Consider the following 13,708-nt stretch of genomic DNA (forward strand, 5'->3'; position numbering starts at 1 on the left):
CAGTGCTGGGGCGGCGGCCAGCGTGTGGTCCTGCAGCATCTGGCCGGCGGCGGAGAGCAGAGGGGGCCCTGCTTCACACAGGAGAGCCCAGGGCGCCTGGCTCCGTCCCACAGGCACCGACAGCAGCCGGATGCAGCGTGAAGCCCCAGACATTGTGCAAATACCGCCTCAGCCCTCGGAACGCTGAGTTCATCTGGGAAAAGCACCGCCGGAAGTGCCATTTTTATCGGTTAGAGGAGGACCGAGATCTTTCCGTGAAAATGAATGCTTCTTTTCTTTAAAGAAAATTGGCAATTTGCCTTAAAAATTTTTATTGAAGTAATTCTATTCTATTTGAATGATGTTGGGAGATAAAAACCCTCCATTATGCCTTTTTTAAAATGAATTACAATTTAGAAAAATCCCAATAATAGAAAATGACATAAAAGGTACATAACATAATTCTTATCTTGTTTTCCTTACTAGTCTCTCTCATTGGTTGTGTGTAATTGGCATCTCTTCAAAGAGGAAATGGGGAATTGGAATCAAGTGGCATTCATTTATTTGAGTTTTAAGATTGAATATGCTTTTTTTTTTTTTTTTTTTTTTTTGCGGTACGCGGGCCTGTCACCGCCATGGCCTCTCCCGTTGCGGAGCACAGGCTCCGGACGCGCAGGCTTAGCGGCCATGGCTCACGGGCCCAGCCGCTCCGCGGCACGTGGGATCTTCCCGGACCGGGGCACGAACCCGCGTCCCCTGCATCGGCAGGTGGACTCCCAACCACTGCACCACGAGGGAAGCCCCTGAATATGCTTTTTGACGGATTTTCTTCTGAACCTTAGCATAGTTCCTCTTACATGTAGGTGCTCAATAAAAGACCGTTGAATTAAGGAAGGGTTGGTTTTAATTTTCCGTGGTCACAGTCGGATTTCTAACAGAATGACAGAGGATGAATCCGGTTGCTCTCTTGGGGTGGTCCAAGATCACCTTGTGTGAGGTGACCTTCCTGTTGATTGATGAGCCTGTGGATCGCCTGAGGGTCTTGTTACGAGCAGGTCCAGCTCAGGTCTGGGGTGAGGCTCAGGATCCTGCGTTCCTGACCCCCGGGGAGGCCGGTGCTGCAGGCCTGCAGAGTACACGGGGTGTGAGGAGCCAGGCAGACGGAGTGCAGACGGTGTTAAAGCCCTGAGCACCTCGCACTGGTGAGAGTTTTGTTTGTTTGTCTTTAAAGGTACGACACCGAGGGAAGAGGGCACATTACTTACCAAGAAGTTTTACAGAAATTGGGGGTTAACTATTCAGCGGCTATTCATCAGCCCTACGCGGAGGATTATTTCAACTTCATGGGTCATTTCACGAAGCCACAGCAGGTGCAAGAAGAGATGAAGGAGCAGAGCACGGAGTGGGCCGTGCCGGCCGGGTGAGTCTGTGAGCACACGGCCCAGGGGCCGGCGTCCGTTCCTCGTTGACCCTTGCAGCACTGTTTGTTCTGAAGTGGTACCTCCCGGTGCTGGCAAAGCTGCCGTGAAATTGTAATACTGGTTCACTGCTGTAGATTCTAGAAATCGGCGCTAAGTCACAAAGCTACAAAGGAGTTAAAGAGCTATAAGCCTACGCCACCCTACCCAGTCACACTCTCAGGTCACCCTTGAGAACTGAACCTTTGAGGTGTTTACTAACCTAAGCCCCTGGCCGCTCCTCTGGACAAGTAGATGCAGGTTCCACGAGGACATGCCTGTCTCTACCCGGTTCAGAGCAGTGCTTGACGGCTAGTAGGCACCCAGTGCGTATTTGTCCAGCGAATGAATGAAGGAACAGACACATTCTTTAACTCAGCAGTTCAACTTTGGAGACTTTATCCCAAAGAAATAATGCGGAAGAGGCCAGCAGTTTAGCAGGTGGAAGGTATGACTTGCAGTGTGTTTTCAACAGCAGCAGCAAAAGGACACCTGTCGGCTTCCCTGGTGGCGCAGTGGTTGAGGGTCCGCCTGCCAATGCAGGGGACACGGGTTCGTACCCCGGTCCTGGAGGATCCCGCATGCCGCAGAGCGACTGGTGCCCGTGGGCCGTGGCCGCTGGGCCTGCGCGTCCGGAGACTGTGCTCTGCGGTGGGAGGGGCCACAGCAGTGAGAGGCCCGCGTACCGCAAAAAAAAAAAAAAAATCCATCCCAGATGAGGGCCTGGCTTACAGAGCGTGGCCCCAAGGAATATGAGGTGGTGTATGCCAGTTTCAGCCATCGCCTCGGACACTGTGGGAATGTCTGATAGAAGGCTAATTGGCAATGAAGTTTTAAACAGTCTGTATAGGGACTTCCCTGCCGGTCCAGTGGTTAGGACTCCACGCTTCCACTGCAGGGGGCTCGGATTCGATCCCTGGTTGGGGAACTAAGATCCCGAGTGTCCCGTGGTGTAGCCAAAATAAATAAATAAACAGTCTGTATACCATGATTGGAGCCACACCAAATGTACGTGCCTGTCCACAAGATGCTGTACAGAAGGTATCGTGTTGTACTTGGATGGTGGGACTGCGCGTGATTCTTTCAAAGTTTAAAAGTAGTCACTAATGAAACTAGTCACTAATGCCATATTTTAAAATTCTAAAACAATGGATCAAGAAAGTGTGGTACATACATATACAATGGAATATTATTCGGCCATAAAAAAGAACGAAATATGGCCATTTGCGATAACACAGCTGGACCTTGAGGGCATTATGCCAAGTGAAATAAGTCAGACAAAGAAAGACAAAAACCATATGATCTCACTTACATGTGGAATCTTTAAAAAAAAAAACAAAAACCCAAGCTCATAGATACAGAAAACAGATTGGCAGTTGCCAGAGGTGAGGGTAGCGTGGGATGCCGAAGTGGGTGAAGTGGGTCAAAAAGCACAACTTCCGTTAGGATAGAAATAGGTCCTGGGGGTGTGATGCACAGCAAGGTGACTATCGTTAGGAATACTGTACTGCGTATTTGAAAGGCGCTAAGAAGGTAAATCTTAAAAGTTCTCATCCTACGGATGGTGATGGACGGTAACTATACATCCTACAGTGTATACAGATATCAAATCATTATGTTGTGTACCTGAAACTAATATGTTATATGTCAATTATGCCTCAAAAAAAAAGGAACATAGGAGAAAATGTTGCTGCATTTGATGTGACCCTAAAGGGATGGGACAGACTTTCTCAATCAGTCTCGGTCCTGGGTGGCCGCCCACCAGCACTCCCCAGGCCTGGGACCCTGCTCCCTGCTCCAGAGGCTTACCTCCCTGGCACTCTCATCTGTGTGTCTGTCCATCTCCTGTCTGTCACTTCACCTCTCTGTCCCCATCATCTCTGAATGAGTGAATGAGCTGTTACTAACGAATCCCCAGAGGAAAGAAGCACTCCAAGGACACAGGGACGAAATGCAATGGCTGAATGGGGTTTAAGAGAAGGGCAGTTTGAACACACCCCTGAATTATGTCTAAGTTACTGAGTTATAAAGCCCGAAGGCAGAGAATGGAGTTGGTGAAATTTCAAGTAAAAATATGCGCAAGATTGGTATAAATATCAAATATGCCATAAAAGTAACGAAAACGTGGAATTTATCTTTCCCAGACAGGGCTGGCCTCATTAACCACACATGTCTTCCCTTCCCTCTCTCCTGCCACTTATGAGTAACGAGGCTCTGGGAGGGATCTCACATCCTCAGCATCGTCCGCATGGTCTTTCTCTTCTTGTTTCTGTTTATTGTGCGATCGTGGATCTGTAGCTGGGAGAACTACATGCCACTGGACGAAGCGTTTCAGATCATCCAGCTCCGAAAACTGATTCACACTCACCCGGTCCCCTCCCACCATCACCCTCTCTTACCAAAGAAATCAAGCCCAATGCGTAAAAATTCATGACCGGCTTCTGTTTCCTCAAAGATGTCAGATGGCGAAATTGTCAAGTCACTTTGCCCTTCAGGATGGCCCACTTTTCAATTTTGGTGTCAGTGGGTCTTCCAGCTAACCCATCAGATGCAGTGTTTCCAGGACTTTTAACCTCCTCATTTATACTGAAGCTTTGATAAGATTAAGAAACAGGAGTCGTGTTCATTCAAGTGACTGAAATTTTATGTTTGCCTCTTAAATCTAAGAGGTTTAATTTTGTTTGAAATGTCCTGAATACATTTTAAAAATTCAGAAGAATCCTTTTCTAAACCCCTATTTATTTTCCAGAGTCAGACCAGCAATAGTGAACTAGCCGCGGAAGCTCAGCCGGCTGTTCTCAAATGCAAATTGCGAGACACAGGAGCGAACCCAGCCGGGCTGCATAGGGTTCTCTCTAGCGTGCCGGCCGGGCTGTGTGTGAGGGCCTCTGCGGCCGTCCACCGGCCGTGCCACCGCCCTCTTCGGGCTTCCGTCTCGTTGTCCAGACCAGGGACCAGACACTGTGTGGGCTGACACGGGTTCTGCCTGGCAGCGTGGCGTGATCAGAGCTCCGAATCCTCACTTATTCTAAGCACATATTTACCCTGCGAGGGAAATAATTACTGCCTGGAAACCAGTCCAAGAAATACTGAACGCCTCAATTTTCTAAAAATATGTATCTCAAAAAAAGTTTTGATTTTTTTTATACCTTCATTTACTTTCATTTTGAAGGATTAAGTGGAATATAATAGTTGTGATCACGAGTAATCATGTTGTAGGATGGGACGGAATTCAAAGTACACCTGTGAGGGAATCCAGGGTGTTGCTGCCCTTGGGATACATTCCCCGGACAGTTACTGCAGCTCATTTGTATCAGCTTCTCGAAGACTCACACCAGCCAGCTCGGACCCGGAGGCCAGCAGGGGAGGGAGACGGTGACCCACGTAGCTTCAGGGTCCAAGCCTCCCTCTCCCCACAAGTGGTCCCTCCGCTTCCCCTCTTCTGATTTCCGACTTCTCTGTTGCCATGGATGATTTCTTCCAGGCATTCCAGGAGCAGTTTGTGGACATGTATCCACAGATACACATCGGAGGTGGGAGATGATTACCAGCAAAGAGTTCGTGTTTGGAGTTTCTGGCATATCCTCTTCCCTGAGTAGGAACCTCACAGCCGAGCTCAAGTCAGACGAACACAGTGCTCAGTGTGGTAGGACGAGCTTCCTGGGGCCTGGATGAGCGAGTTTATGGAATATAATCCGCCCCCTGTAGGTCAGGTGTAAGACCGTTTATTCCTAAAAATGTCCACACTTTTTTATTCCCTTATCAGTACTTTTTTTTAAGTCTGGGAAGAGTTTTCCTGAAAGACTGAATCAGAAACTTGAACACATTCCTAAGAAAATCAGCCCTCGATCACGATCAGGAGTTACAGTCGGACGCTGTCTCTGTCCCAGCAGGGGAGAGCTGGCTGAGCCCGGACGCCGCACAGGCCGGCACTGTCTTCTTCCTATGAAACGGGGATGATAATTACCCTCCTCCCTTGTAGGGCTGTTGAGAAAAATAAATGGGAGAAGGTACATGAAGACAGCACAGCTTCTGGTTTCCCAACTCAGACACGCAAATTATGGGCTGTGCTTCTTAAGAACAAAGGACCTGGACCCCCGCCCCCGTCGGCACTCACTGACTAGACTCTCTGCCCTCCTTGGCTCCTGCTCCTGCATTCCTGCCTCAGGGCCTTGGCGCCGGCTGTCCCTGGGCCCAGAGAGGTCTTCCAGGGGTAAATCCCCACTGGGTCCTTGACCTCCCTGCCATCTCTGCTCAAGTGTCACCTTCCCCAGTGAGGTCCCCCTGCACCCCCTACTGGGAATTGCAGCGCCCCCTACCGTGGGCATTCTCAGCCCCGCTTGTGGGTGCTCAGCTAACCCCTGACCCGCTGTGCAGGGCACTGTTGTCTCCTGTTTATCGTTGGCCTTGCCCCAGGGAGAATGTAGATTCTTCTAGGGAGGCCTCTCTCATTCGCTAGGTGTATCCTGACACCTAGAGCAGTACCTGGCACGTGATAGGTGCTCACCGAGTCTGCAGCAAGAGGACGGAGGTTTGTGTCCCGTGTCTGTAATATCACTGTATTTTTAAATGTTTGGCTCCATTTTTAAAGTACCCATTCTAGTAAAAAGACAAGGTTGTAATTTCTCTAACATAGTTTTGCTAATGATAATAATAATAAAATGGTAATGATAAAAATGCCTATTATTTTTTTCCAGAATACCTTTCAATGTAAATGTTACATCAAGGATGCAAAGCATCTTCAAAATTCGTTGTCAGATGAAGCACAAATCATCACATTAGAATGATCATGGAACTCTTGCTTTAAAGAAATTACTTGTTTTCCTGGTTTTAGTGTGTGTCTCAAATGCATTCTCTTTCAGGGATAAGCTTAAGGACCACTATCAAAATATCAGCAAAGGGGCTTCTCTGGTGGTGCAGTGGTTGGGAGTCCGCCTGCTGATGCAGGGGACGCGGGTTCGTGCCCTGGTCTGGGAGGATCCCACATGCCGCGGAGCGGCTGGGCCTGTGAGCCATGACCGCTGGACCTACGCGTCCGGAGCCTGTGCTCCACGGTGGGAGAGGCCACGGCAGTAAGAGACCCGCGTACCGCAAAAAAAAAAAAAAAAAAAAGATATCAGCAAAGCACTCACCAAATTAGATAAATCCAAAAATGGCTACATATCCTTATGCAAGATGCAGAAGTTGCTGCAGGAGTGCAGCTGCTCTCTGAAGGCAGAGGAGCTGGCCGATCGTCTAACCGGGTTTTCTATGATGAGGCAATACGTTTCTTACAGCACTGAAAATCAGGGTGTCGCATTGCTTTCGTGAATTTCTTCTTTTCCCGTCCACTCAAACAGCCTTTTGGCATTGAAATAACCTCCATGCCACCAAAAACTCAGTCTCTATCTGTGTACAGAAGTAGAACTGTAATGTTGTACTCATAAAACTTATATAGTACTATAAACCAATGTGACCTCCATTTAAAAAAAAAAAAAAAGAGAATGAATCTTCAAATACTCCTCTGGCTGGGCTATGTTCTACTGGGTTTGAGTCAACTCAAAGCAAAAAGAAAGCAACTTGACAAATCCATAACTTTTCCTGGTGCGTCTCAGCAGCGTTAACATCCTTTTCTAACATTATTTTCATTTCACCCACGTTATTCATGCACTTGGGCAGGAGTCAAGTCGTCCTGCAAGGCTTATTAAGAACAGCAGCCCCCTGCCCTGCCATCTTCCCCATCTCCTGCCCAGAGTCAATAACTTCCAATGCTTTAATTCATATCTTTTGGTACTTAACTCAGTACTTCTAAGTGACAAACTTATCCAGCTACTTCTTGATTTTTCACTTCTAGGCAGTGTCTATCAACTTCCTACCAGGAAGATGCAGATTGAACTCTTTTTCACCCATCACATAACCACCAACCACCTCACCCCACAGCCTCCACCACCCCGTGGAGACACACGCAAACTTACCCCGTTGTCCCCCCATATTGCTGTGTCGCAGTTTGGTGTAGTTCAATATTCAGGCTTTCTATTACTGTGACGAGCTGATCACTTTTCTTTTCCCGTAGAACATGCTGTTTGCCCTGGAGTTAATAATAATTTTTTCTGTTTGCTCAGTTTCCATGTAGTTCTTATCACTAATTAAACCCCCAACTCACCCCAGCTTGTGAAGTCTCTTTCCAGTATGTTCAGACACCTCAGCTGATCTGTCAGCTTCGTCTTTTTGGATGTCCCTTTCCATGTTCTTCAACTCTCAGAAATTTTCTTGATTTACTTCATTAAAGAGTTCCTCTCCTGTTTGTTTCTTTCTGAGCCTCCTGTTGTTACTGATTAGTGAGCCACCCAGAGTGTCTCCTTATATTTTAAACCTTCCCCGTCCTCCATCTCTTTTTCTTCTTGCTCCACCTTCTGGGAGACCTCCTCAGTTTTAGTTCGCAACCCTTCTTTTGAGATTTTTGTCTCTGCTAATCATACTTATCATATTTTAAATTGCCAGAACTTGTTTTTATTCTCAGAATATTCCTTTTCTATAGCGTCCTGTTCTTGTTTCATGGATATACTAGTTCATGTCTCTGAAGATATTAAGAATAGATTTTTTTTAAGTTTTCTTCACTTGAGAAGTCTCTCCTCAGTGTTGCTTTTTTCTGCTCTCTTCCATGTTAGACATTTTCCTCAAAAATATGCTCCTACTAAGAATGAGCTACTAAGAGATAGATTAAAAGTTCTGCGTAGATGGGGAGAGCTAGTCAACTTCAGTTTGAACCGCTTTGGCAGGGTAATCTGGCAGGTATTTCCTTGGAAGACTCCCAATGTCAGAATCTTTAAAACTTTTCTTTTGGGCTGGTCAGATTTCCCAGGGATTAGGGTTGCCGGATAAGACATAGAGTGCCCATTTAAATTTGAATTCCAGATAAACAATTTTTTTTTTTAGTGTAAGTGTGTGCCATGCGATATTTGGTACATATTTATACTAAAAATTATTTTTGTTTATCTGAAATTCTAATTTAATTGAGTATCCTTCTAGGCTTCTGTTTGTTTCTTTGTTTTTCTAAACCTGGCAACCCAACCAGAGAAGACTTGTTGGTCTCCTGCTGCCAGCACTCTGGGAGCTGACTGGGAACAGAAGGCTGGAAGTTTCAACAGTCAGCATGATAAACCGAATAATGCCCCCAAAGATATTTAAGTCCTAATTCCTGGAACCTGTGAACGTCACCTTATATGGAAAGAGACTTTATGGATGTGATTAAGTTAAGGAACTTGAGAAGGGGAGGTGATCCTGGGTTATATGGGTGGGCCCAGTGTGATCACAAGTGTCCTTATAAGAGGGAGTCAGGGAGAGATTTCACCCGGAAGTGACCACAGAGGGAGAGATTGGAGCGATGTGGCCACAAGCCAAGGATCGCCAGCGGCCACCGGAAGCTGGAAGAGGCAAAGAACAGATTATCCCCTAGATGTTCCTTCTGTTGGTTCCAGGAGATTTCTCGAATCTGATGTGTCTGTTCTCCCTCATCCATCAAATTCCCAGCAGCTGTTGTCCTCTTCCACTTTCTCTCCATCCTTCGTGTTTTCTGCTGGTGTCCTGCAAACTCCAGCCAGCATCAGAAACTCGGCTTGCTGGGCCCCTCCCTCGGGTTCTCTGACTTAGCAGCCCTGGGAATCTGCATTTCCAATGAGGCCCTGGGTGATGCTGATGCTGCTGGACTAGAGCATCCCAAGAACCACTGTCTGACACCTTTTAAAAACGCCTTCTTCTGTCACTTTAGAAGGAACGGAGCTAGTTATGTGCGTTCAAGCCACTTTAACTGCAAGTCCTATCCTCTTATAATTTTAAACCCAAATAACTCAGAGTTGATTGGTCCTCCTCGGACTGCTTTTGTATGCAGTTTCTGACTTGCGGTGTCCCTTAGCTGTGCTGGCTGGAAGTTGTATGACTAAGTGCATGGGTCTTATGTTCCTCTCTTTGTGAGGTGAGGATACTAGCACCCCTCCCCTCCCTTTAAAAAATGTTAGCGGTTGCTCTAGGGTTTGCAGTGCACATGAACAACTAGCCTAAGTCCACTGTCAAATAACACATTACTACTTCACGGGAGGTGCAGGCGCCTTATTACAAACTAAGTGTTCCTGAATCCTCTCTCCTGTCCCCGTAACATTGCTCTTACTCATGTCACTTTTCCATTTGCTGTAGTCACCCAATACATTGTTGTTACTTTGAACAATGATCTATTAGATCAACTAAGAATAAGAAGAATAAAAGATATTATTTTACCTTCATTTATTCCTTCTCTTATGCTCTTTCTTCCTTTAGGTAGATCCACGTTTCTGACCCGTCTGATTTTCCTTCTCTCCGAAGAATGTGTTCTAGCATGTTTTGAGGGGCAGGGTGGCTGTGGTGATGAATTCCCTCGGTGATTGTTTGTCGGAGAAGGTATTTATTTCTCCTTCACTTTTGAAGGGTAATTTCACTGGTTATAGAATTCTAGGTTGGTGGTTTTTTCCTTTCCACACTCTGAATATTTCAGTCCACTCTCTTCTTGCTTGCATGATGTCTGATGAGAAGCCCCATGGAATTCTTATCTTTTTTCCTCTGTAGATGCTTTCCCCCCTCTCTGGCTTCTTTCAAGATTTTCTCTTTGTCTTTGGTTTTCAGCAGTTTGAGTATGATATAAGTGGGTGTAGTTTTTGGTATTTTTCTGCGTGGTGTTCTCTGAGCTTCCTGGAAATGTGCCTTGTGTCTATTATTAATTTTGGAAAATTCTCGGCCGTTATTACGTCCAATGTTTTTTTCTGATTCTTTCTTTTTCTCCTTCTGGTATTCCAATTATGAGTATGTTCCACTTTTGAAACTGTCCCACAGTTCTTGGATGTTCTGCTCTGGGGTTTTTTTTTTCCACTCTTTTTTTCTCTTTGCATTTCAATTCAGGAATTTTCTTATTGACATACTTCAAGCTCACTGATTTTTTCCTCAACCATGTCCAGTCTACTGATGAGCCCATTAAAATGCATTCTTCATTTCTGTTACGCTGTTTTTCATTTCCAGGATTTCCTTTGACTCCTAAGAAGGAATATCCACCCCTGCTTACATTAGCCATTTGTTGTATGTGTTGTCCACTTTGCCATTGGACTCCTTTACAATTTAATCATAGTTGGTCATTTTAAAATCCCTGTCTGATAATTCCAAACTACATCATGTCTGAGACTGGTTCCCATGCTTGCTTTGCTGTCTCTTCAGACTGTGTTTCTTCTTGCCTTTTAGCATGCCTTGCAGCTGTATTGTTGTTGAAAGCCAGACATGACACACTGGGTAATAGGAACTGAGGTAAGCAAGCGTTTCACGTGAGGTTGTATGTTAATTCGGGCAGGAGGTGGGCTGTGTTTAGTGCTGCTGTAGCTGTCAGTGCCAAGGGTTTGGATTTCCTAGAGTGTCCTTGTTTTTGTCCCTCCTGTTTCCTTAGGCTTCCCTAGGAACTCCTCCTTAAATAGAGTCTGTGTTTGCAGCTCTTTCCTTTGTAACCCACTGTTGTTATGCTGGAGCTGGCTTGATGTGGTGGTAAGGTATGAGGGAGGGGAAAGATTCTGTACTCTTATGATGAAATCTCAGTCTTGCAGTGGGCTTGAGTCCCTAGGCTGCAACCTTCAGAGATGTTTCTTAGCTTTTTTTCCTCCCTCAGATGAGACAGGAAGTCTAGAGTGTGCTGGAGTTGGCTCTCTGCCTTTCCCCCAGATGGGCTAAGGCTCTGGTAAATTCTTTTCCCTTGCAAAATTATTATGCCAAAGCCTCTGGGCATACTTTCTAAGGATTATTATTCCCCTTCCCCGGCCAGAGCCAAGAGGAGACCATCTTCAGATTTCCACTGTGATAACCTAGTGGGGTTCTTGACGGTAAAGCCCATGAAAGTAGGGGGTCCCTAAGACTGGGCCCCCAGGGGTTTCTCAGCCTCACACTAGTCCACACACAGCCTCCACCATTGCTCAAGTTACCACTTAAGTGTTCCTACCAGCTTCAAAGGCCTTTGCTCCAGGAAGAGCAGATCTTGGCTGTAATTCTCTATGTTCACCCATCTCTCCAGATTTTGAGGTGACGTTTTGCCCTGTGACCTCAATTTTCTGATGGGACCAAGAAAAACCATTAGTTTTCAGTTTGTTCAGCTTCTTTCTTATTGTGAAGATGAAAGGGACACTTCCAAGTGTCAGAGCTCCCCCACTTCCTATCACTTTCCCTCTCCATGTCCCAACTTTTGTCAGCTACAGTTTTTCTTTGGAAGAGCTAGTTAAATTTAACTTTTAAATGTCCTACAGCCACAACCAGGTCCTCTCTGCTTGGTTCATTGCTTGATTATAAAACTCAAAAACCATTAAACGGCATTTCATAATTATGACTATGTACATATTCATCATTCATAATATTCAGTGTCCGGGTAATGAATGAAAATTAGCTTGCTTCTCAGTGGCACTATCCCTGGGCCTCTGTGTCCACCTTTTTGTAGGCAAACCTGGGGGTACCCATGCATCTTTTCTAAGCCATTTGGGGAAAGGCGGTTCTTCACTGTAAGCTGCTTCCAAGGACATAGAGAGTAGGGTGATCTCTTTAACCATTGCTGTTTTCTGAACACGGGGCTCGGGTGAAGTTCAACATCATCAACCTTCAGCTTTCCCCGGAATTCTGCACCACTTTCTGTTCTCTCCATTTTTCTCCTGCTGTCCTCCATCCTAGAGCCTCGCTCCCCACTCGCCCATTCCAGGTCTGTCACCCAAGAGTGTCCTGGGCTGTCCCCACTATTCTCCAGGGCTGGATCCCCTGTTTCTTATATCCCACATCTTTTTATTTATTAATTGACATTCTTATTTTGCTGGAGTACTTCCTGGAGTAATTTCCTAAGAAAGTGGGGGAACAGGAAATAAATTTTCTCAGTTCTTTGTCTGACACTATTTTTTATTTTCCTTCACACACATTGTGAGCTCGCCTGAACATAGACTCCTAGGGAGAAAATCATTTTCCCGTAAAGCTTTGAAGGACAGCGTTGTCTGTGTGTGTGTATGTGTATGTGTGAGTGTGTGCAAGTGTACGAGTGTGTGAGTGTGTGTTAAGTGTGTGTGTGTGAATGTGTGTATAGGGGAAAGAGGACCGTTTCATCCTCAAATGCCTGTATGTTCTTTTCTTCCTTAAACATGGTCTCCTCTCACTAAATCTATTTCCAGCTGAACAAGAATTCAAATGCATTCAGTGAATACACCATGGAAAAATAGCACCAGATAAATAATTAACTAAATGATTACAAGAGAGTCTTGTTAAAACATAGTTAGGCTCGATACTTTTATAAGCAACGACACAAGGGCTGTGGAATTTCTGTAGTCCACCTGTCAGTGGGGTGATCAACTTTTTTACGAATCAAAACCTTAATAAGGATCCGTAGCTCAGCCGCTTGTTTCTTCTCAAAGACCTCTTGATGATAAACATCTCTGTTATTTGTAATTATATGTAGATTGTTCTTTCCTAGATCCAAAATAGACTTTTCTAAATAATACTGAGATTAGCATATGCATTTGATTTTATTACTAAATTTTAATACCAAGTTGGCAATTTATCCTGCTGATGAAATAGAGCTGATTATCCTTTTCCTCCGTGTCTCCGTCGTGTAAGCCAGCAACGCGGGGCCTGTGGATGGCAGCTCTGCAGCTGTGGGCTGGAGAAGCACAACCCTTGGCTTGTTCTCTCTAGGAGCAGATACCCGAGTCGCTGGAAACTTTCCTCTCCAGCTTCCCGACGTTCCAAGCTGTTCTTTGACACACGCTCCATCCTGATGAAAGAAAGTTCAGGGGTCAAGGTGCCAGCAATCCTCAGGGAATCTAAACTACAGAGATGTGAACTTTGAATGCAATTAAGCTTTATTTTGAGTTATTTTACATGGTTCATAAATATGCTCTATATTCTCACGAAACGTGGATTTGCTCTCGCGATGTATTCTTGTAGAAGATAAAGGTATTTTCTTCTGTGTCGGAGTGCTCTTTTTCTGCGTGGATGTCCTTGTTGAGACACAGAGACACACACCCAGATGGAATTTCTAACTGAGAAAATACTAAACGATGTAGGTTTTGTAAAAATATGTTTTGAGTGCTTTCAGCTTGACAGCATGATTTCAACCATTCCTGAAAAAGGATTTAGCATCTATTTTACTCAGTTCCTCTTTTCCTTTTCACTGTCTTTATTGTACTTCCCTTATTGTCAGATTCCCATTCCGCAGCGCAGGCCCCCCCCGCCGACCCCACAGTCCTGCCCCCAGACCAGCTCTG

General features: G+C 45.5%; 1 protein-coding gene across 1 annotated transcript in view; it reads left to right on the top strand.

Moving 5' to 3' along the window:
* EFCAB6 (EF-hand calcium binding domain 6) overlaps positions 1–13,708 on the top strand; it is a 174,152-nt gene that overhangs the window by 117,826 nt on the left and 42,618 nt on the right. Inside the window, 1 exon segment of the mRNA XM_079936860.1 lies at positions 1,211–1,399. Within this exon segment, the coding sequence (XP_079792986.1) occupies positions 1,211–1,399 (189 nt within the window).

This window comes from Stenella coeruleoalba (assembly GCF_951394435.1).
Source record: "Stenella coeruleoalba genome assembly, chromosome: 11".
In the NCBI taxonomy this organism is placed as follows: Eukaryota; Metazoa; Chordata; class Mammalia; order Artiodactyla; family Delphinidae; genus Stenella; species Stenella coeruleoalba.